Source organism: Numenius arquata, chromosome 6 (assembly GCF_964106895.1).
Source record: "Numenius arquata chromosome 6, bNumArq3.hap1.1, whole genome shotgun sequence".
Taxonomy (NCBI): Eukaryota; Metazoa; Chordata; class Aves; order Charadriiformes; family Scolopacidae; genus Numenius; species Numenius arquata.
The window spans coordinates 42,149,302-42,174,582 of NC_133581.1; the positions used below are offsets into that span (position 1 = coordinate 42,149,302).

The window sequence follows — 25,281 nt, forward strand, 5'->3', positions numbered from 1 at the left end:
CAGCGGTTGAGAGTAACAAAAGGGCAGCAAGGGTCAGTGGGGAAAAGTGACTTCCCTCTCAGCAACAGCAGGCTACCAGACTGACCCACAACTGCTTTAGCTCAAAGCCCCCGTCTTCCCCACCCCTGGCACACATACCGGGGGTACAGCTGGTTTTACAAGGAGGAATAAACATTGCACGCAGTCACAAGCGGTTTCCAGTAAATCTTACAACAGCAAGCATTGGCATACTGGTTGTGGCCTGGTCGTCGGAGGGGTTCATTAACTTTATCTCCTAGAAAGTGAGAGTTCAAGAAATGGATAGAGAGGAAGCTAACATACTGTAATTCCAAACCTATGCAAGCCTGTTACTTAACTCTCTTTTGGAAGCCAGTATCGAAGATGGCTTTAGCCCAATTAGAAGTATCCATGAAGAAACGTAAGGGAAAACTTCCAAGAAGGTATCCAAAAATAAAAGTATTATTTTTGTATGTACAGTGTTATAAGTAGTTCTGGTAGCCGGGCATTAATCTGGTTCTCAGCACCGTGCTTCCTGTGTACAAATTACGGGCAGGTCACATAAGAAACATCCCCCTCTGAATTCCTCGACATAGGCAGCCATTAAGTATTCACGACCAGAGCAGACACCAGAGATAAGAGGGACAGAGGAAACCAGTCTCCCATCAGTCACATACATGGAAAAGACCGGGTAAGGTTACAGAACTGAACACAGCCACGGCTCCGAAATGGATCATATACCTTAGAACAACAAAGCCAAGAGCCGAAGAGGAGGATTGTTAAAAAATACATATGTACACATCTACTGCAACCACGCAAGCCAAAGTAAGTGTTGGAAGAGGCTTTCCTTTACTGCAAGCAGAGCTGCATATAAATACATAAATACGTGTGATTGATGAAAAGCTGGACGTGAGCCAGCAATGCGCGTTGGCAGCCCAGAAAGCCAACTGTACCCTGGGCTACATCAAGAGAAGCGTGGTCAGCAGGTCGAGAGAGGTGATTCTGCCCCTCTACTCTGCCTTGGTGAGACCCCACCTGGAGCACTGTGTGCACCTCTTGGGCCCCCTACATAAGAAGGACATGGACCTGTTGGAGTGAGTCCAGAGGAGGCCACAAAGATGATCGGAGGGCTGGAGCGCCTCTGCTGTGAGGACAGGCTGAGAGTTGGGATTACTCAGCCCAGAGAAGAGAAGGCTCCGAGGAGACCTTATTGTGGCCTTTCAATACTTAAAGGGGGCTTGCAAGAAAGATGGGGACAGACTTTTTAGTAGGGCCTGTAAGCCATAGGACATGGGGTAATGGTTTTAAACCAGAAGAGAGTAGATTCAGAGTAGATATAAGGAAGAAGTTTTTTACAATGAGGGTGGTGAAACACTGGAACAGGTTGCCCAGAGAGGTGGTAGAGGCCCCATCCCTGGAAACATTCACGGTCAGGTTGGACGGGTCAACCTGATCTAGTTGAAGATGTCCCTGCTCACTGCAGGGAGTTTGGATGAGAGGATCTTTGGAGGTCCCTTCCAAGGAAAACTATTCTATGACTGCTACTAATGCAAACTAATTCTATGACAGCAACTTAAGCTCATTAACACTCTTGATTTTTTTATAGGAAGAAAATTAAGAAAACAAAGGAGAGTAGGGTTCATCTCAACAGATCAGATTTTATATTAATTCAAATCAATGTATACAAATTAATACACATGTTGTGGAGGTGCTGAGTAAGGGGAATGAAGAGACCTCACACTGCAAGGCATTTCTGTGTTTACATGAAGAAACTCTTACTATCTTTAGACAGATGTTACCTCGATTTCAGAAAGTTCCATTAAAAATAAATGTGGGGTTTTTTGTCTACTGACTTATTTTCATAGTTTGTCTTATATCGGAAATGCTGATCTGAGCAGTTAAGAAAAGCCTTTCCAGATTTATACCATTTCCTTTTTCCTCTGTTTCTCCCTCTCCTCACTCCCTAACATGTTACTATCTTATTGAGCCCTGGAGGAAGCCTTGGGAAATTTTACATTGAAAGTTTCTCAAGTTTGGGCTAAGATAAAAGTGAATTCATTTTCACTCACAATGATGATGCATGCTGCTAAAAGGCATGTAAAGAGCAGTTTGTTTTTCGACTTTCCCTTTGGTTTTGATTTTTTTTTTTTCTGTTTCAGATGTTCTATATGTAAGCCGCGCAAACAAAATTCTGCAGACACAGCTTGTTTTAAAGTGACTTTAGCTGGTTATTTGTCTAAGATGCAGGTTACAAAACAGTTCTAAAGAATCTGTCCTAACTGTAGGGCTAAACTTCCTTTAGATTTTCTGGGGTTATCACAAATGTGCTGTATTGCACGCACTGATGAACTTTGCTCTTCAGCTTGTTCTTTTCTGTGTAAAAGGTAGTAGTTACACCAGTCACTAGTTACATGCAGTCACAGCACTGGGACCCCCAGAGACACAAGTAATGACTTTCTCAAAGAACAGAAATTATTTGGAGAAACCAAATTACAGTTAAGTCTTGCCAGGTTGTGGTACGGGTAGGACTGCAGCCTATCCAAATGCTTCACATTTCGTTGTTAGTATTAAACCCTACATGTGAATATTCCGTATCTCATATTTAATATCTATAATGTTAACTCCCCTTTTGCTCTTTAAGAAAATATAATTACTTTCATTTTAATACTTATACACACTAACCCAAAGGCTATGTAAAAATCTAGATTTTCTTTCTACATATGTAAAAATGCATGCTACCTTCTGTAAGTGCATACAACTTCTGCAACTTCTGCCACCATCTTCTACTCCTCGACTGTTCGGCTACAACATTTATGACTCCACCCAAGTTTTCCTCAACCATACCAAGGAGAGGACAGAGCTACAGTATCAACTTTCAGAGATAAGCATTACACAGTCAGTTTACAAACCGTTTAATATAATCTTAAACAAACTAACTGAGAGCAAATCCACAGACATTTTAGCAAGCTAGACATGGAAATGCAGAATATTTAAACACCAGCACGGTCAGAGTTAACTGGCATACATCTCAGTTGGCTTGCTCTTTGTTTGATAACTAGGACTCATTTTGTTGGCTTTGCTGTTAACGCTGCAAAACATGACACCAAGCCCAAGGTTGGTTTCCTACTGCTTCTGCGTCTTCAATTTCAACTTCCTCTACACGCTATTCAATTGAATTCTGGCTATCTCCTTTCCCCTTCCACACTCATGAACAGAAGCAATATTCCCTAGAGAAATTTGGCACGATCTCACTGTTTTAGAAAAGATTTTTGTACTGCATATCTGCTAACTGCCCTAAGATGCTTTCCTGACTTTATGCTAGCACTTTTGTGAACTTATTTCCTAGTGAAACGAATCAATGGAGTTGTAACCTAACTCAGGAAATCAACAGCAATTTAGTCACAAAAAGACAAAACCTTCACACACATCCCAGGCACAAGATTAGAGAAAATAACCTTCTGTTACACAGCAAGATGAACACATTTAGAGTCTCCCAGACAGGAGCAGAAGCAAGTTTCAGAGCAGAAAGACACCATTGATAATGCTCATCCACCAACTCCCAAAAACTGGTAGGCTGAAGTCTCTGCTCTCCCCAGTTGCTGCAACAATGTATTAAATTTGAGAAGAGTTGGTTTCAGTCAGAAAAAAGGAATCTTACATGTAGAAAAACATTAGAAAACTCTGAAGCTTACATATAGAATCCATGACTGACAAATCATGAATCTAGTTCTGTTGCTCCAGTAATATTTTTAAGACTTAATTAGAAGTCTTTGAGCTGATTTATTTTTTATAGTAAGTTTTGAAATGGTATCTCCACATGGGAAGAAGACAGCAGTCGAACTATTTTTCTGTTGAGCACTCTGAACTTTATTAACTATAGCTAATAAGGCAGATAATGAAGCCATCCTATTTCCAAGTTTGTTTTCGTCATTTCTCACTAGTGAGGATTTGCTACTGTGATGTGGTCAGCACATAAATTTTGCTTACCTGCAGCAAAGTGCAGCTGTGCAAGTTAGGGAAAGACAGCGGGAAATTTACATCAAGCAAGAAATCCCTGTTCCTCAGACAGCATGATCCCTGCTGTTTCTCCCCTTCGGTCTCCATCCAGGAGCGCATGTGATGGAGCCTGTAGGATGCTTTCAGAGACAGGAAAAGAGCTAACCATCTGAAACAAAACACAGTAGATAACATTTATTCACTGCTTTGTGAAAGCAAGGCTTGAGTATATTTACAACATAACTATTTGACACAAATGTTTTTTTAGAATTTCAGGTTTACAGTGTCCCAACTTAAAGGAAATAATTTTTTGCTAGACATCTTCCAATTATATTACTCTTATTTTCATTTTTTTTCTAAGGTGGCTTAACTGAATCTAAATGATTAAATCAGAATACACTTTGAAGCACTTTGTTTAAAAAGGTCAAGCCTTTTAAAGTAGTTAAGCCTTTTTAAGTAGTTAGCCACTACTACTTAAAATTTCACTCTGACTTCTCTGTATATTGCTCCATATATAAATTATTCCTAACTACCTACATAATGAATACAGAATTTATCATAAAGATCATTCAGATAGATCAAGACAAATTTGTATTATGTTAGTGAAACACAGACAAGAAACAGTGGTCCAAAATAACCACAACAATAAAAGAATATTACACTTACAAAGCCATAAGCAAAACACCTATATTTATTAATAAAGACTTGCTTTTATTCTCAAATTTCATACAGTCACTATCTAACTTCAGTCAGAGTACTGTCTGTTCCAGTACTTAAACAGGTCATCTCCCTTTCCAAGGTAATACAGCTCACGGTGCTAAAAATCCATTATCCTAAGTCTACACATTGGAGTTCCATTCCCTATTAAAAACAGCACATGTGGAAAGTAGACAATATGGCTCGGAGCTGAAGAGCAACTATCACAGAACAAGCTTATTCCATCTGTGTTAAAACATAAGCTCAAGTTCAATTGGTAAGCACTGCAATAAACTGGCCTTCAAAAGTCTGGATTTTGCAGTTGATAGTGCCAGCAACCTCCAGCATGATCCTACGCAATCTCTTTTTTTGCCCTTTGACTGCATTGTGTATTTACACTGTCAAATCTTCCTAACAGAGGTTTTCTTCTGACAGAGGCATAAAAATTGCCTTGCATGATGATGCCCTACACCTAGAGGAACACTCTAGAAGTTGCCATCATACTAGATAACAGGCAAGTGATAATATTAGGAGGCATAGAAAATGCAGGCTTACGGAGAGATGCCTCTAACATCACCTTAATTACTATAAAAATAAATAAAAAAAAGTTGTCCTCACCTGGCTAAATGTCCCTGATTCATGAGGTTTGCCATTTCCGCTGGAGAGACATCAATAAATCGGAGGAAAGAAAAACAGCTTTCTTCATTGATGCCTATACCACAGAAACACTGAAGTTAGGCCAATGCATTTCACAGACACTCATGGCTAAAAAGATAAATTTACTTCATCAATTCAAGATACACATTTTCTGACAAATGACAAACCTAGATGAATAAAAAGGAGATCCTAATTTAACCTAGATAGAAATATTGAAAACTTCATCTGAATTGCTGACTCCAAGTTCCAGTTAATTTTCTAGTCTGGGCAAGAGAAGGGCATTTACCAAACAGACAAATATATTCTTGGCCAGAAAACCATGTAGCCAGTAAGGACATTGATTTTGCCTACCAAGAATCAACAGGCAGCGTGCACAAACACCGATCTGCCAGATGGCTGACCAGAACACACACACCTCAGGATGCCTGCCAAACATGCTCCCTCTCACCCAGACAGGTTGGAAGGAGATGTAGGAATTGTGGGGGAACGTGAGTATGGGCGTAAGGATGCCACAGATATGGTGAGGACAATGGATGCACTGCAGTGAAGTATGGGGAGCAGAGGAGATATGTTCCAGTGTTAATGAAGAAAGCCTCTCGGGCCCACCCATATGTACTGTGCATCCTCAGTACCATTCATATATTTTTATTTTTTTAACTTCTACACAAAAATTATACTCTCCAAATTATTTTCCGTTTGTGTGCCAAAAAGTGCCAAAAAGTGACCCCAAGAAAAGGCTTATTATGAATACCAAAACAAACAGAAACCAGAATAATCAGCAAGACATACGGAAGTTAGAGAGTTACAGACAAGTGCAGACTCCTGCATCTGGTTCTTCGTACTTGAAAAGGGTTCTGCACAGTTGAGAGGTCCATGCTAACAGATTTCAGCACAGTAATGCAGCCAGTATGTCTCTTGCTTTTTTCTCCCAAAGTTACTCCCACCCCAGCAGCTGAGCAGTCTAGTTAGCTCTTTTTAGTGAAAAAAAAAAAATCAATCATCTATAATAATAAATTATGTTTGTCAATATAAGCAGCTTATGTGGGTTTTTTGCTCATTGATTCACTCCTGGGTCACTTGCACCTCATCTACTTTTTACTTGAAAGAGCAGCTGGCAGTTTAACATACAATACAGAATGTACTGATATGAATCCAGGAGTTCTCTGAAATGAATGTGTCAAAAATCCACATTAGACTAAAAAGGCAGCATTAATCCCTTGAAGCAAGTTAGAACAAGACAGAAGGAATGGAACAAGTGACTGCAGTAGGATTAAGAAGTGACTAAATAACAACTTGTCCATAGACTATTCTTCCAGCTGTTTCCATCCTTTCCTCATTGAGCAAATGAAATATACATACAAGTACAAATGCTAACAGAATTCGAACAAATTCTAATCAGATAATCTCCGAGGACTAACTGATCTGGCCTCCCAGTCCTTCCCCATGAATAAGACATATTACAAAAATCATATGCAAGTGTGCAACCCAACTTGTTTCCCAGGACTGTAAACCTACCCTTCCTATGAAAGAGAGACTGCTGGATGTGGTCTGGTGCAAATGGCGAAAGTAAAACCCGTAACCACCTGAAAATGAAAGCAAAAAACCAAAAAAAAAATCACTAAGAAGGTGTTAACACATACAGCGTTCAATCACACAATCAGCAGAAAATGTAGAGTAACCATTCAGTTCCTCATCGTCAGTATTTCAGCGCTCTGGGTATCTGGAATTGCATGGCAGTAAGAGAAAAGCACCATCAGTCCACATGTGCTGCTGGTCATTTGACACTGAGACACACCATTGTTCTGGAATTGCTGTAGAACAGTTGGTCTGATATTCAAACATAGCTTTTTCACCTCTGCCCTGAGCATTTCTCATAACTGAACGCAAACAAAACTAATCAAGAATTGCCACTTCCAGAGAAAACAGGAAACTGCACTCGGGCAGCTTCTATTCACCCACAGTAAGCGTTAAAAAGCTGTTAAGGCACTAGAAGATGCTCACGATATTCCATGTCACAACAGACAGACACTGATAGCTTTCTCAAACATGAAAACTCACTGAAGGGAAACCAGTTTGGGTTTTTTTTTTTGAGAATTCTTTTAAAGCTTAATTCTATTACACATCATCAGCAACAACTCTAAATTCCTTTTCCTGACTTTCTTATTCCATCAAAGGTGTATTTGATGATCAGGATTCCATCAAGAAAGAGCATCAGATATCAGATGCTTAACAGCTGAATGAATGAAAGAAAACTAGGAACGCAGCGCTTGGCCAATGTCCTTTAAGTACATCAGGTAAGGGAGTTAATTAGCACTTAGCTAAAATAAGTCTAAGTAATAATACTGAATATGCTAAGCTGAAGAGGAAGTGAAGTAGGCTTGCCTGTCCCGTGAGTGGTTAAAGACCCTGATCTGTCCATGACGGTAGATGAACTTCGAAATCTGGTATGGCTTTAGGGAGATGTGAAATGGAGACCAAGTTTCTTGTCGCTCAAACAGCTCTGGGTGATTGCACACCTGTAAGAGAGTGAGCATGTCAAACACCGGGAGGAATTAATTTAGTCTGATGCAGCATTTACATCCCAAATCAACTACGACTATTGATCACTGAAACGTTAATATTGATTAGTATGTCCCAGCTATTGTAGTATATCTACTCAAATTTGAATACAGCATCATATCTTTTCCTATTCACATAACAGCTATTGCCTCTTCTTCCCAAGTGAATGATCTCAACAACCAATTTGGAACCAAATCAGTTAGCAGATGCACGCACCATTTGGCTAAAGCTCTTCTACCCCAACATCATGCTACGCTGCATCAGAAACACAACTGAACTGCATGCAAATTTGCTCACCTATGCCAGAATTTTTTTAGATGGTGTTTTCTAGAAGCCATATTTTAGTTTTGTCCTAATGAATGATTATACTGTTAAAAAATTATTAATGAAAATAGCCTTACCTTCCTGAACTGCATGACTAGATTCATGAGACTACTAGTGGTAGTCTGTGCTTGCTGAGTAGTGCCCATTGAGGACTGCAGGAGGTCATCAATAGAGATTTTGTTTTTCAGAGCTTGGTACAACAGCTTCTGTCGACTTGTCTGCTGGCAGTACATAAGAATTTCAATCTGCAAAACAGTAATGAAGGTTTAGCCTTCTCTATCTCTGAAATAGAGGATGACCACATCAGTACACACAAAGGAGAAATGTATCTTAAGCAAAACATAACTTTCTCAAAAAACACACATATAGGCAGTCGCATTCATATCTGTATTTCAGGATCCAACCTGGAAAGGACTTAACCAACAGGTGTGTTTTGGAAGGCTTAGGTAATGATGTAGGAGAAAGACCTTTAAAACTATGTGAGCACAACTAAGCAAGAAGGTAGGTTCATAAAAAGCTCTGAAAAGATCACATCTGCAGCTGATCAACTTAAAATCTGACCTCAGTTCTACTATGCTCCTGTTAGCATGCTACACATTCAAAGCCATCTTAAACAGGTGTCCGGAGTCCATGACAACCACAGGTGCACCACGTAACAACAGGGTCTGCGAAAAGTTCTTGTTTCAAAATTTAATAAGCACATCAGAACAAAGCAGATGTCTCTCAGCCAGTGGTCCCAAAACTCGGGGACATGCTGACCCCACAAGATCATCCAGTATTGCTAAAATCCGCATGAAATTAAGACACTAACAAGAGAAGAGAATATGATGTTGCCACTATGCATTTCTTGCTCTCTACAAGCAAGAAAAAAGAATCCTAAATCCATGCCAAATCCTTTACTAAGGCAATTGGAGATGTTTATCACCCAATAATTGTCGTATCAATCTCCTTCACTTCAATTAGTGGTATTTCTGTCAACTTAATCAGGCTTAAAGATTTTTTTATTTGTAACTGTTAACGAAATGTTTTCCCTACAAGAAAAGTTTATTAATTGGGAGTTCTTCAGCTACTTTCACATCTAATGAGACTGCTGGGATGTGGTGCCAGAAACTGAAGGCCCATGAAAGGTCTACAATCAAATTTCAGGTATGCAGTCTGGCAAATGAGTTTGCAAAAACCAGATTAGAGAATAGAGCTATGACAATCAAGTTGAAATACTCATTCCAGATAAATACTTTTTCTAACCTTATCTGACAGCTCATTTTCCACATCCTTCTTGATTCTTCTCAACATGAAAGGCTTCAGAATCATGTGCAAGCGGGATAGCTGGTCTGAAATACATGGAATGGGGAAGAAGGAACAACTACATCACCAAAGAAGAAAACTATATGGAGTTCTACTACAAATTAAGTCCCTTACTGCTCAGCCATTACCCCCCATATGAGTTCTTACAGCACAGAATTGGCATTTCTCTGTTTTTCTTTTTTCAAATAAGTGCTGAGCTACACTGTTTAACTTGCGAATTTAAAGATCTGCTTCAAAGAATGAACTTCTAAAGCATTTTATGTGTTGTATGTTTCTCTGGGCTGAACAATATAAATTTAAATTTATCACTATTAATGAAGAAGAAAATTTCAGATGAGACACTGCTAATTTATGAAAAAAGACCATTACACTTTTACATCTTGCCTCCCGAAATTACAGTATCAGAAAAACAGGGCATACTGCACTGGCAGGCTTTACGATAAACTGTGAAACAAAATTCAGGGTATTTGAGAACTCCTAAAGTCTTTACTTTTGTGACAAGTTCCAACTGTGCTGTGTTCTACTTTAATTATAAATCAGCTATTTTACCTAGCTAGATTTTTCTACATAATTATCCCCTAAAAGTTACTGTGAAGATTTTTTTTTAAAGACTTTTTATGCTTTTCTTATGGTCCTCAAAAAGCGTTTAGTGCTTTGTGTCAGGATTTTTATGTCTAGAACTTGAAACACACTCAGGACATCTCCAAGATTGTGTGCTCTGTAGAAACTTAAAATATTTAAAATATTTCTTCTCCTGTGTTCAGGGAGGAGGACTGGAGACAAAAAGTAAATGAACATTTTTACTACATGGTTTCCTGTTCATTACACATGCTACATTAGTCAGAACACAAATCTTGACATAAACTGTGGACAACAATTTCTAACATTCCAATCCCATTATGCACCCTCTGCTTTAGATGACATTTCTCACACAAAAAATGTGAGATAAAGTTTATCCATTCGCAGTTGGAAAAGGCAACAGATTTTTAATATAAAAACTAACTGCAGTTACAGCCTGCACTCACTCTCATCAATAGCAGATTTGTTCTCTGCATGGCTCTCTATGTCCTTAGAAAACCACTCGTTGAACTCTTCATGGGAATCAAACAGTGTTGGCATGATGAAATGCAGCAGGGCCCACAGCTAAAAGGAGAGGAGAGAACAGTAGATGAGCAAAAGTCACCCTACAGTGGACAAGGTAATTGGGGATCCCAAACGCTTGCAGCTCTTTATGAGCAAAATCACTTTACTAGACCATGAGACATGGCAAAATTAAACAGTCGCATCCTCTTCCCGCTGCGCCCCAGACAAATGCCAGATATATCAACTTAACAAAACACCACTAGAAAGCAGTGAGAAACGCAGCACAATTATTTCAGCCAACAGAAGGAAAAGCCACAAGAATTAGATTTCACCCTGTAATCTAGATATTATTAACTATCAGGTATCTTAAGTTTTATTTTCATTTGGATGCATGGCACATTTCCAAATTTCCCCTCCCAGAACTGATTCCACGTTTGTTTGCCAGTGGTTTGCTATAAAAGCATGATCCCACAACCACCCAAACACGACAGGTTTCTCAACTGTTCACACGTATTTAGTATACATTCTTGTTATAAAGAAAATTCCACTCTTGTGAGCTCCTGAATACCTCAGCCATCGTGTTCTGGATTGGGGTCCCAGTCAACAGCAATCTGTTTCGACACTGGAACTGTAGTAGGATCTTCCAACGAACACTGATGAATAAAATGAAGAAAAGTCATTAAAACCGTTTTTTGTACAAGGATATAAAACATAAGGTATTTTAAGACCAATTGCTTCCAGTGACCTTCTCAAATGACTTTTGGAGGTCACTGGGTGAAACTATCACAGCTACTGCCCAGTCTTTCAAAAGACAATTAGAGGAAGAAGTAGCCTTTTTCAAATTACAAAGAAATATGTGCAATTTATTTTATTTTTCTAAGTGTCTTTTTCCTCACTTTTAATACCAATGCTTGGATACTTAAAAAAGCTCATCACTGGAATAATTAACTTCCCAAAAGAAACACTTACTATGCATCAGAACGTCACCTATTTTTCAGACCTTACAACACTAGGTGCATGGGCCACTGTGGGAGGAGTTAGATATCACTGTCCTCTTAGAGGGGCAGTTTCCAAAGAATGCTGAAGAGACAGATTTCAGTTCGAATGAGCCTGCATCCAAAGCAGTCTTGAACCTAACATGTACAGTGGCAACTTGGGCAAAGGTTATGGGAAAGCAATTACAGAAGTAAAGACGGGCAAATCTATTACTTGAAAACAATCAGAAAACTTTCTGGCACAGAGTCTTCTGACAAAGATTGGGCTTTATTACAGCCAACAGTATTCACAGGGTTCTGACCTTCATTTGTGTCTGGAAGTGCCACTGAAGAAGGAATCAAAATAATGCATTTAATGGAGCCAATATAAGCAATAACATACTGAAGACTAGGGACTGTTCACTAGGCAGAATTCTATGAGGAAGGAAGGTGAACAGCATTTCACACTGTTTTGTTTAACTGTTCTGTACTCCATCTAAGTTTCTGCTCCACAATTACTTTTTAATTACATTTTACATATTTGGAGAAGTAAAATGTAAATGCAAAAACCTAATGGATCAATCCAGCGTCATAGAATTATAGAGATACTTATGTTAGACATTTAACGGGTCTTATGTGGGTCAATTTAAACTTCCATCAATTTGTGTAATCTTGATGTTTTCTTGATATTCCTTCAAGAGACTGATACAGAGGGAAGATTTCGTTTCCAGTTAATTTGTTACCTGGAGCTACTCTTGAGTGCTTGAGCTTCATCCAGCACCATATATTGCCACTTCACTCGCTGGAAATATTTCACATCCTGTACTACTAGCTGATAACTGGTAATCACCACATGGAAAGGAGCATCCTGAGTATATAATGTCTTCTATAACCAAAAAATAAGAAACAAATGTCCACATAATGTAAATACATTGTGATGAGTTCACTTGTGTAAACTGTAATTTCAGACTTCTGTTTCATAATCTTTTCTCATTATTACCGCATTTTTCCCCAGCTGACTTTTTTAATTAATTACAGCATGGTTATTCAACTGGTGGATCTGGAATTCAGCCCATTAGTCCCTGAACAATTTCAGATGCTTCTTAACGTGCCAGACAAGACCCAGGCATTGAACCCTGCAAAATGCTGCTGTTAAATCAGGAACAATCTGACAGGCCTACAGGGATGCTAGACTTGGGCATCCTGAGTTGGTTACTCAAATAGAATAAACAGTCCTTGACACTGAAACTTCCTGCCTTATTTACAGAGCTCTAGTTTCTTCAACCAAACTCCATACTGCCCTGAATTGCCTTGTACCATATTGCTCTCCAGCACAAGAGAAGCTTTCTACCTCATTACCTTAATGAAAATGCTACTACGTGATGGATGGATGAAGAATCAGAATTCTGTATCTACACATCATTTAGCTTGGTGGGGTGTAGCAATAGCTTGTGGTTTACTCTTCACAAAGAACAAAAATGGTTGAAGCACATGGGTGTGTTGTTATTACCTGACTCCAGAACTTCCTGATCACCTTTCTATCATGAGGATTTCCCCAATAAGGTAGCACCTGGAACAGCACACAAGCAGAGAGACATTATTTTCAAATAAGGATATTTATTTTATTCTAGCTCTAAAATTTTATACTATGTATTCCACAAAGTGAGAAAGATAGACCTCTTTCTCCAATACAATAAAAAGGGAAATTACCTTTCTTAATACAGAGACAAATCAGAAAGCACTTAAAAATACTTAGAGCATTCCAGGCAAAGGTATAGAGCAACATATGCCTAGTACAAAGACTAGATCAAGCTATGGTGAAAATCTCAAAATACCCAGTAGCATGTTACACCTTCTAGTCAACTTTTTCTAAAAATGAAAAATGACACTTTGCTCATGGCAGAAAGAGATCTACAGTAAACCCTACAGGACTAGTGGGCTCGTTCTCCTGTTTAACGTTCCCTGTTGTCCCATTGGTTTTGTATTTCAGAACTGTCCCCAAAAATCCGAAATAAAGCTAAAATATGGCCTGGACATATTGAGTGTAAGAATTTTAAGAAGCACGTACTACTGCCAAAGAAATCTGTTAATCCACTTACAGCTCAGAATTTCCTGAGTCCTATTACTCAGCACAGATCTTTGCAGTGCACTGGAACAGGACTTACAGGTTAGTAATATCCTACTGCCATCTTCTGCCTGGTGAAAGGACTACACTCAACTAAGTGAGGAATGTCGGTTTGTGAGGTCGCCAAACGTCTTAAATGTCTTGATCCTTTACCTGACAAGCTCCAAATTTCAAAGTGCCTTTAGCTAAACGTTCTTCCCACTGTTCTGCAATAAGGATGCTAGTAAAAAAAGGTCAGACTAACCCAAAAAGTGATTTGCCTTTTAGTTTGTGTGTTCTGACATGGACCTGAAGAAATTAATTCACTGTGATTTACTGACTACACACTTCTGTATGATTAGAAGCACCTGTGTATGATTAGATGGTTGAAAAAAGATTGGTCCAAGTTGTAAACACGTAACAGTTGTAAGTTTAGAAAACTTGTTTTTAAAAAGTGTTCTGTTCATGGACAAGGTAAACATTATTATGCAATAAACACAAAGAGCAGCTACATAATGACAGAAACAGCTTTTTTTTAATCAAAAAATGGAAAATTATCTTTTTATAAGCATCCTGACTGCATTTTTGAAACTTTTTCTATATTTCATTTGTGAGAAGGAGAAAGCATAAGCAGTTGCTTGCCTATTCTATGCAATGAATTAAAGGTTATGAGAGAGTAAATAGGCAGAATGGCCAACTGCTCTAATGTTTCTACTACAGTGTTTTTAACCAGGACCCCTATTGTCACGGGCTATGAAAACACATTAATGGTTTATTTTTAGTTGTTGGGTTTTTTTTAAAGTAACTCCTCATTAACTTAAGCATTTCTATTTCTTCATCAGTTTCTTTAAAGTCTCAATAATCCCAAATTATTCCAAAACATAAGACACTTGAATCATCCAGTACTGAACTGTGTTCTAGCACTTCTCCTCATATAGATACCTCAAACTATACACCACCATAACCAACATACGGTCTCATCAGGGATCTGCAGAGCAAGCTATTTGGTAAAAGGCAAGTCCCTTAACACTGCCCTACCCCAGATCAAGAAATCAAATAATACTTCCAAGTCTTTTCCTCTAACTTATTAAGTAAGCTAAGCGTTTCAAACAATTAGCCTGGGTGTTACTAGTATACTGGCTACTTATAACTAGGTGTCTTTTACTGTTCTTAAATTTTCTCTGTAAAATAGAAAATCAGATGTTTAAAAAAAAAAAACAATCAATCAAGACCTCTTCATATCAAAGGCACCTACATTAACAACTCAAATATTTAAACTATAATCTCTTCTTCTTTGCAGATGTAACAGCTGTAAGCTTCTGACACTTCTGTCTATCTTTAATTCTAAAATTTCAGCAGTGTTTCAACAGCACACGTTCTTTTCTAATCTTCCTCTGCAATAATCTTCCTCTGCAATACACCGATTTTTTCCACTAGATAATATGTAAGCAGCTTGTTGTTCAGTGACTGATTGTTCCTTCCTTTCTACGTTACTATGTTTTCACATTCACAATATACCTGAAGAACTCCATTTACTTTCTCCTAATCTTTTTGCTCTTATTTATTTGTGCCTCACTTCTCTCCTTTTTCTTGATCACTGGTTGTATGCCTACGGTTCTTCTACTTTTCTATAATAACAACTGCATTCGCTCTCCCTCTAATCTGTTTAGAGTTCAGTTTTGTTCACATACAATCTTTATCTTATCCGAATTGATATGAATGACCGAAAACACTGCTCTAACCCTAAGGACAGTACATGAGACTGAAATATTATTCTTGTATCTGCTGCCAGGCCCACACATTAGAACTGAACATCCACTCCCTGCCACACTTCAATTCCTTACTGAGAAAGTGTCTTCAAGCTGTTGCAAAAGGAAAATCATATGATTCAATTAAGAACATTTTTAACACTAGATAATTGAATGCTCCAGAAAAAACAGGATGACAGAAAAAAATATCAGAATTGAGCCCATTACAGAATTTCAAATTCCAAGGTAATTAGGCATCCAGATGTGGCAACGAACTCAGGAGAACAAAACAGTTTCTTTTGAGAAAACACAAATAAATTTCTTGCACATGCTTATTACCTTAAATTTAGGTACAAATCTGGCAAACTCCTGGTGCCAGTTGTTAAGAGTAGAGGCAGGTGAAATAATTAAAAAAGGTCCCCAGATGTTCTCTCTCTGGAATATACACATTAAAAAAAACACACCCAGTAATTAATTGGGGGGAGGAGACATAGAGACAGTTTGATACAGCTTTACAACTACTACATAACAGTGGCTACATAAGAAAGGAAACTATATGCAATGTAACAAAACCTCCTCCCAGCACAGCAGGGTGATACAGAAATCAAACAGAGCAGATCTAATGTTTAACTAACACTTATTTCGTAAACAGCAAACCAGAACAACCACCACCGTTTCAACCTGGCTCGTTCCTTTGTTTCTGAAATTTGCCGCCTTCACATCACTAGCAGCCCCTGACATTTTGGGAAGGAAAAGAACTTCAGGTGGCACTGGCAAGCTTTGCTCCATCACATCATATTAGAATGCCCTCTGGTGAATAACAAAAGTTGGGCCATTAGTCTGTTGGTAGTTACAAGCTGGCCTGCAGAAGGAGAGCCAGAAAAACCTAAAAGCTCTGTATAGGCTTCCAAAAATCTCAGCTTTCAGTGCAAGAGGGAGATAAGCCTATCTGTCACCCCTTCCATACAGAAGAGCTCAAAAGCCTCGGCTCTGCGCACTCTTCCATTACTGTGGCTGATAATGCCAGTGAACTGGTACCAAAAGGAACATAAACAAATGCACACAGTTGTCATATGGTCACTACTGCAGCTAGATCTGCTCTCAGTATCACTTGGCTGATCTCTCCTATTTAAGGCAAGTGACTGGATACCAACCAAGACTTTTTTTTGTTTTTTTAAATCAAGGTATCTATTTCTGCATAAAGAAATAAGCTCCTGTTGCTTTTTCTGTTCGGTTTGTCTGCCCTGGCACAGAAGAGTAACTATTCTTCCTGAAAAAAAAACACAAATATGGAAATCCACAGATTGCCATGAAGCTCAGAATTTGGGCTTCATTTCTACAAGTCTCTCTGATTTGTAAAAGTCAGTGAACCAGGAAGTCTACAACTTTTTCTCTTATCAGGCTTTCACATTAAGTGCAAGTGAAAAGATATTACTCTGTGAATAAATGAAAATTCCATTTTTATTTATATATACTTACATATACACACACACACACAAGTATTTACATACACACACCCCCTTTCAAAGGTGTAGCTTTAAAACAAAGGGAAATGCCACAGCTAAAATGTCTTTTAAAGCATTTAAGCTTTATAATTCATTTCAAACACATGAAAAGCTTGCATCTTCTATCAAGCATACTGACCAGGAAGAAGCTATAATACACCTACCTCTGCCAGATGTGCAAGGAGAGCAATACTTTGTACTGTTTTACCCAGACCCATTTCATCTGCCAGGATTCCATTGATACCCTGCAAAAGATCCATAAATGAACACCTTTCACCTTACTATTTTTTAATCCATACAGGACTAGCAGAAGGGTTACCGCTGAATTTAGGGGGAGCAGCTCTAGCGTAACAACTCTGAAACACCTTATTGCCGCTTATGTCTTCTACCAAGATAATTTATCTCAATCGCACTTTCATTCATTTCTTGGGCTGATTTTTATCCTCAGTCTGTCTGCACTTTGCAATCCCATTGCCAACTGGGTATGCCCACAAGGACAAGTCTGCCTGCAGTTTACCAGCTGACCAAAGCCCGAAACAGTACGCAGCTCCCAGCAGCAAAAGTTTCCTCAGTGTATAATCTAACTGATAAAACAGTTGTAAAAACAGTCACACAAAGAACCTTGGACTTAATGCCCCATTCAAAGTTGTTATTTCCTAAATAATCAAGAATACTGATTGGTGGCTTACATAACATTTTCCTTTCTTCTAAAGACATTCCAGATTTACTATACATGTATAGTTTTAAATCCATTACATTTTTTTGACCAAGTTTACTCTAGTGACTTAAATAATCCTATAAGTTTTAAAAATTTGCAAGATGTACTAAGATACCTGCTCGTATAGGTTGGCCAGCCAATTCATGCCTTTCAGTTGGTAACCTTTCAGTTTTCCATTGAAAATAGTAGGCTGTGGAATATCTTCTCCTGCCCGGATAGATGGGTTTGCTAAACTGTAGCTCTCTCCAAAGCCAGTACCAGACTTGTTCGCAGCCCGTAAAGCAGCTGCCCGACTCTCCTTTGCATCTTCATCAAATGATCTGGTCTAAACAGAAAGAGAAAAGCATGCATAAGATGATGAACATGTTAATTTATCAAGAAACTGTAGAGTAAAAGGCTTTACATTTCACATTAAGACATAGGATGTCTGCCAGAAACTAACAGGAAAAAAACCCACCTGTTTCTAGAGCCCAAATCTTTATATTCTGGTTTTCTATCTGTTTAGCACAGAAAGTGGCAATGGAACTAAATTCAAATCTGGCACCCAGGATTAAACAAACCTACTTGACTTGGCTTCTATGAAAGATCCTGGTTCTGTGAACTTTACCAATTCCTCTGCTTTCTCTTCTACTTCATGGAACCAAAAAATACATACCCGGGCCTGATGAATCTGATAAGCATCCTCAGCGTTCTTCAGAGCTTGGGCCTTGTAATAGTTACTATCTGAAAACAACATTTCCATGTTAGAGCTCTGCAGCAGTAACCACCCCAATTTAACCCACAGGTAAATTCCAGTAATTATAGCAGTGCTTCTTGTATAGAAAGATTTTGTGCTTGAAACACTAAGTTTGCATGATAACACGCAGCATACAGTAAACTTCAAAAGAGCGCACAGGAAGGACTGTAGATGAACCTCTTACCATAATCTTCTTGGGTGATGTTGACCACGACTCCTCCACCAATATCAATCTGCCTTTGGGTAGAGCTGTCTTCCAGTTTGCGTAGGATTTCCTCCTGTATTCCATCATGTCCAATATCTCGTTTACGACTCATAAAATGGGCATATAATTCAGTTTGTGTGATCAGGAAGTTAAGTTTTCGCTGCTGCCTCTTAGCCTAAGAGAAGATCATTTACAAAAAACAGATGAAGGGGAAAAAAAACCCACAAGGCAAAGGTTTAATGTTTAAAATATAATTAAGGAAAAAAAACCCTTGATCTAATAATATAGCAACAACAAATCTGTCTAGATTCTATTATGCACATCACTGTGATACCAAAATGCTAGAATACAAGTTGCACAAAAGAACACTGACCACCACCATAAACACCTATTCTAAAATATTAAATTGTTGTAAGTGAAAAGTTATTTTAAATTCAGAAATCATGGCAAAGAACGTCATAATCTAATAAAAGAAAGTTTAAAAGTTTCGTTTACACTGAAAAATTAAAAGATTGACAAAAACAAACAGGATTTTAGTAGTCTACAGTAAAAGAACTGAACAGTTAAAAAACCTCTCATGACAACCTAACTCCAACATTCAGTTATTTACTAGTAAAAGGAATTATGGTAGAATAAATGAAATGCGTCACTAGGTAATACAGCTGAGATATTATCGTAGTTCAGGGTTCAGCAAGACGTTGTAGAAACACTGTTCATTCTTAGTTTCTGGTTAAAAAATGCTGCAGTTAGAAGTTTACTATCAATCTAAGTCAGCTGAAACTTACACGAAATGCTTATGAACTTGCAAGAATGAGAGAAATACAATAAATAAAAGCGTAATTTGAGCACAAAACTAAACTTAAGGTATTCTAAAGATTCAACCTTAACTCATCACCACACATGTAAGGTAACAACCATAAATCCACTAGAGAGCTTTGGCAAGAAAGGTTTTCTTAAGTTCAACCCCTGTTACTCTGTGTGGGAGTCCATGAAGCTGTCACTTGCACAACAAAGAAAGCAATCACAGAAAAAAAATCTGTGCCATATATAAATTATGGTATCAGTTTACAGTAGGAGGGAAAAAAAGAGAAAAAAAATAAAATTCAATGTGAATGAAAAGGTGGTTTGCCGTCTGGATCCAGAATGATGAAAACATCACAAAAGCTTGGCACTTACTAACACTGAGTTATGTATGTCTGAGACACGCTGCTTGTCTAATCCCCTCCTCCATTTCACTAATTTGTAAAGAGTTTATGCAGTTTGAAGGCCTTTTTTATCAACTCTAGCTAACAGTAGAAGAGTTATGTAAAGAATTTTAAGATAGCAGTAAAAATACATGGAATACCGCTGAAACAGAACAAATAACTGAATTTCATGGCCTGGATTTAGAAACTCAAATTATCTAGATGCTACTGTGTCTCCTCAGATTAATTATCAGCAAACCCTGCTTTTGCCGTACCTCTCTCATCTCCTCATCCAGCTTGCGCTGCTCCAGAGCCTCTTTCTCAGCTCGTTTGCGATGTTCTTTTTCCACCTTTTCGTACTTTTTCCAGTAGAGAAGCATCTCCTTCGTAAGACGACGTGCTCGTGGTAAAGTTTCCTTACAGTTTTTCTGGGCCTGGATAGCAGCTCGACGTACCTCCCTCATGCACTGATGGGCAAGCTAGAGTGAAATAACGTTTTGGAAACAGTGGTAAAGTGGGCAGATTTTCAAGAAAGCCAGCAGTAAACAACATCAAATTTAATTACTACCAAGCTTGATCCTTCAGAAGAGAAAAACTGTGATACTTCACTCAGCAGTAACGCTTTTGAAATGGCACGAGAGAACAAGAACTTCCAAAAACCTCCTGAGATGGCGGAGAAGACAAAAGCTGAAGTCAGTTCCATGTGGCATGGTACTTAAAGGATTGATCTGATGGGTAGGTCCTTGAAAGGGACTCCAGAGCCCAGGGTCCAAGACCTGCCTGCAACTCTGACTCACCTACTACTCTAGACACTCTTCTGTGCTACCCCACGCTTTCTCGCTGTTTTAATAAGGCTGCTACAACAGCAGTATTGGTGGAATACAGTCCCACTCACATGTTAATACACTAAGAAGTGGAGCAGTATCCTCTACAATTTTCCTAACATCTCACGAAGAAGCATAACGCAATGTAATTTTTTGTTCTAGTATAAAAAAATTAACGCCATTGTCATAACGGACAAAATTGCTGGGTTTGCTGTTTGTGACAGGTTTTTTTTCCTCCACTAAAATTTGCACATCAACAATTCTAACACAGAAATTTCAAATGGTCAAACAAAACAAAAACAAAACACATAAAAAAGTGGAATTTCAAAACCTCTAAGTCTGCTGCATCACTCACTTGCTAAAAAGCAGTCTGTGACACCTACAAAGACAGGCTATTTGCTCAGACATCACAAAGAAATCCGCTCTCTGCTAGCTACGGAGGGCAACAGCAGAGAACCTATCTACAGCAAAGTTTCTTAAATATGTACATGCGGGTGCTGTTTTCTGCATCCCTTACACGGAAAATTTTCCCTTTCTTGATAAAGTATATATAGGATGGAAAATTTCCTACTTCATCTTGTCTCTGGTGATTTTCAGCCACATACTTGATTACCTTTTCATGGGCCATATAAATGAATCAGACACTTGGGTGTAGTAACACTTGGAAAATGCTCAGAAAGCCGTTACCAAGTGTTCCTAAAGTAAAGTCTTCCAGGGAGAAACAATGACATTTCTCAGAGAAGACTCTGATGAGGAGATAAATTCCACTTAAGCAGAAAATTGTTCTATTTTTAATCTCAGCTCCTATATATATTTATGTAAATTAACACACTTAATATTCGAAATCAAAATTCTTTGGTTTAAACAAGAATGCTTAAACCGGCAAATTCTAGCTAGTGAGGGGCAATTCAAAAGCCAACGAAGTGTACCGAACTCATTAATTTATTCTATCAAAGATCAGTAAATTAAAAATGTACACACTACATCTTATGAAATCCAAAAAGATCTCATGGAAGAAATTCGTGTTGCTCATTTCATCTGTTGCTTATGAAACACGGCAAAATGACACATCTAAAAGATGAAAAGCCTTATATCAAACGACAAATTACTTCTATACAGGGCTTTCTCCAATACTGCCCTGCTAGTACAAGAAACAGAAGAAATATAAAGAGGTTACAGTGTGCTCATTACATCAAGTACAAGTAACAGTATAAACCTAAACTACAACACTTACCTTTTTGCTGTTGGTTAGGAAGAGGTTGCGGGCCGAGGCTTTTTGTTTGTATGCCTATAAAAGAACACAATCTTAAAATTAGTTAAAGGGTAATGGCATCACAGTATTTGAAAATATCACAATCCAGTTTTCAGCAGATATACATGCCAACCTCAGCCATACACACTATCGTATAATTGGGTACAGGTACTGTAAGTATTTTTCATTTTGACTGAAAACAGCTTTTCATCCTTAATTATTGAAGGCATACATAAATGTATTTCAACTCCTGAAGCAAGCACGTAAAACAGCTCCTTTTTCAGGGTTGTTTCTTTAACTACTACTACTATTGCAAAGCAGGTTTCTCATATTCCACTGTTATCACTGAAGTAAACAACAAAAAATTCCAGTTTCCCAAAGATGTTAAGAATTAATGTAGATCCTGTGTTATTCACATGATCAAAATCAGTCTGCTGAAAAAATAAGGTCTATTACACTGCACATACCCTTTGTCTGGCTTAAAAGTTCATAAAGGATACTACAGCCATCACTCATGCAACTCCTAGAATTAAAAGTCTGTTAACTGTGAACTCCAAGAAGCAGGTTGGTAAGGTCCACTCTGATCACGTCTCAGAAAACTGGCAACTGTGAACCCAGCTTTCTATCGCAAATGTGTGTAAATGATACAAATGCATTTCCCTAGACTGCTTCTGAAATAAGCTTCAAAAAACACGCCATGCTGCAATGATTGAAACACTCCTTCCCTGAACTTTATTTAAAACCTAGATCTTGGTTTGCTTTACATTGCTATCCCGTAGATTACAGGAGTACCTGCTAGAGTTCACCACATTATTCATAGGAAAGGGTTGGATAGCCAAATGAAAGCAGTGGCAAAGCACTGCACGATCCACTTAGGTACCACTGGTGACAAGAAATTCAAATTACACTTTGCTTACAGATTACAGAATATGTTTGGTCATTAATGAAAAATAAGGTGTTAATTCACTCTGTTTTTCCAAGTGTCAACTCCCCACTAAGTTAATATTCTATTTCCCTTTCTTGCTGTCACGACAGATCTATTGCCATTAGCCAAGCTCACCTTTGGCAACTCCTTTTTAACAATGCTAAGCCACACTTTCCGCCGACGTGCATTAAGTTGTTCGATAGTCAAATGCTTTTTCTTGGCCCCAGGTGGTGGTGTATCATGAGAAAACTTGGCAAAAACTTTGGTCTGGTGATGGTGGCGTCGTGGCGACTCCTCTGAAGAGAGTTCTTCATCCCATCTCCTCTTTTTCTTTACTTTTTTCAACTTGCCTGCATGGCAACAACAATCATAAAAATCAATTTCTTTTTCTATTTTTGGGATACATTTAGTCAGGTATTTTTCCTGAGTTAACTATCTTAGTCAATTTATGTGTGGAACCAACAAAAAAGCCAAACTTATCCCCGTTTGCCAATTCTGCTAGCATCCATTTATCGTATTAGATATTTCCTCTACACTTTATAATGGAATGATTTTCCTGTTTAATAAATAGAGTGGTGAAATGCAATTTTTCCACGCAGGGAAACATGCATTAGGAGTTAAAACGTCTGGGACCTGATGCAATGTTTCTTGCTCTGTAGTAAAATTCTACTTAAAGACATGTAAAGGTATGACATTTAAAGATAACATTAGCTTTTGGTAAGGTAAGTCCCAAACCAAACTTCTCAGCAGTTGAAAGAGACTGGCATGTTATCATGTATTACAGACACCAGCTTTCAGAGGAAACTGGTACTGGTATCAGGTATTAAAAATATTATTTGTGAGTATGCAAAATCATGGATGCTGCAACATTAGTGGAGAAAAAAAAAAATCCACAGTTAAAGCAACTTGCAGAAAGACAGGAAGGAAGGAAGCAAGCCCAAAATAGCCTCCTTGAAACACAGCTCAAACCTAAGTACTTGCACTAGAGAGAATTCACCTTATGCTGACAGTTCATAGCCTTTTCTTCCTGCTTCCTTACAGATTTATAGCTGATGCCAGCTCAATCAAGAAAGGAAACTGTACTTCCTGGCAAACGTGCATCTGAGAAACTCCAGCTGAGAGGTTACAAAAGTAATTCTATTTTAACTCACATTGGACATCAATTCTGAGCTCCCTCTAATTTCCAGAAAACACTCTCAGTCCCTATCATTTCTTGTTCACTAGAACTACATGTTCTGGAATAACCGCATCAGGTACTGGATAAATTCTTACATTTTTTCAAGAAACTATTGTGTTTTCAAAAACTCTGAGTAAATGGACCATGATACACAACTGTATTTATGGATTCCGAAGCAATGAATAAACCTATAAGGTACTTACAGCATAACTCTTTCATTCTAAATTCAAAAGTCTACAAAGAAAATCTAGAGCCACGAACTCTTGATTCGCATTCATCTTTTTCATCCTAGCTTTCCAGAAGCCAGAAGTACAGTATTTCCTGAAGAATTTCTCTTTGACAGAACTGGGTATTTCCGTGCAAAACCCAGAAGTTTTGAATATTTATGGTTATTCAAAGGAAACAATGTAGAAAAGAAGTTTAATAGCAGCCATTTAGAAACACAAGGTTAGCGACTTTACCTTTTAATTTTTTCTCTTCTTTAAACTTCCTTTTCTTGGGCCCTAGCAGGTGGCGCTGCTGCTCATAGTAAGGGTCATGTGTAGACAGCAGTCCTGCACTGTAGTACTGATATTGCTGCAACTGAAGGGGATGTAAATGAGCACAGTAATGGAAAACAGATATAGCAGATAACAGAGACGGCAGGTAAACAAGTTCAGATCTTGATGATACACAAGAGATCAGAAAACATGCACTTCCCCATATTTAGCGTGGTTATCAAGAATCATACAGCGTCCAAAGCAAAACCACTGCTCCCTGAGGTGGCCTCCAAGTTCTACACCTCCCATGAGGTGGCCTCAGTTAATAAGACGGGAAGAGGGGGCAGTGAAGCTTACACTTTCAAAACACACTGCGCTATTTTTTCCATACGGGTGCTGCCCAGAAAGACCCCACATTACATGAAGCGGTCCAATCATGGACCTCCTATTTGTTTTCTCTGCATTCCCAAATGACATACGTGTTCTACCTTATCATTCCAGTGGATGTAAAAGGACAGGTTTAGATAAAAGGCATTTAAAAGATTTTCACAAGGACAAACAACTTGAACATTCAGATTGGCAAGTACAAATACAGCTGCCTCAGCATTTTTTTTCCAAATTAACAAAAAAGAATAATGCTTAGAATTTGTTGACAACTAAAATATTAAAGAACTATACACAGGTTATGTAAGCAGTCAAATTAAAGGCAGTACAGGTCAGAAATTAACTATTTAAAACCTAAGCATACTATTAAGTTAATAAAAGATTTTTGAAAGGTGAGAACATCAGCATAAACAAATTTTTTTGGACAGATGTGTTTCCCCCCCTTTTAA

The 25,281-nt window shown here is 38.3% G+C and overlaps 1 protein-coding gene across 1 annotated transcript in view; it reads right to left on the reverse strand.

The window, feature by feature from the left end:
- The window catches only part of INO80 (INO80 complex ATPase subunit), a 68,019-nt gene that overhangs the window by 30,156 nt on the left and 12,582 nt on the right, over positions 1 to 25,281 (reverse strand). Inside the window, exons 6-24 of the mRNA XM_074148486.1 lie at positions 24,431 to 24,551; positions 22,928 to 23,142; positions 21,850 to 21,903; positions 20,067 to 20,270; positions 18,587 to 18,782; positions 18,322 to 18,389; positions 17,782 to 17,991; positions 17,113 to 17,193; positions 15,783 to 15,878; positions 13,102 to 13,161; positions 12,335 to 12,477; positions 11,186 to 11,270; positions 10,560 to 10,677; positions 9,475 to 9,560; positions 8,307 to 8,474; positions 7,729 to 7,862; positions 6,862 to 6,929; positions 5,308 to 5,401; positions 3,985 to 4,162 (exon numbers count right to left, since the gene is read on the reverse strand). Coding sequence (XP_074004587.1) covers positions 3,985 to 4,162; positions 5,308 to 5,401; positions 6,862 to 6,929; positions 7,729 to 7,862; positions 8,307 to 8,474; positions 9,475 to 9,560; positions 10,560 to 10,677; positions 11,186 to 11,270; positions 12,335 to 12,477; positions 13,102 to 13,161; positions 15,783 to 15,878; positions 17,113 to 17,193; positions 17,782 to 17,991; positions 18,322 to 18,389; positions 18,587 to 18,782; positions 20,067 to 20,270; positions 21,850 to 21,903; positions 22,928 to 23,142; positions 24,431 to 24,551 — 2,379 coding nt within the window. The remainder of the gene's footprint in view (positions 1 to 3,984; positions 4,163 to 5,307; positions 5,402 to 6,861; positions 6,930 to 7,728; positions 7,863 to 8,306; positions 8,475 to 9,474; positions 9,561 to 10,559; positions 10,678 to 11,185; positions 11,271 to 12,334; positions 12,478 to 13,101; positions 13,162 to 15,782; positions 15,879 to 17,112; positions 17,194 to 17,781; positions 17,992 to 18,321; positions 18,390 to 18,586; positions 18,783 to 20,066; positions 20,271 to 21,849; positions 21,904 to 22,927; positions 23,143 to 24,430; positions 24,552 to 25,281) is intronic.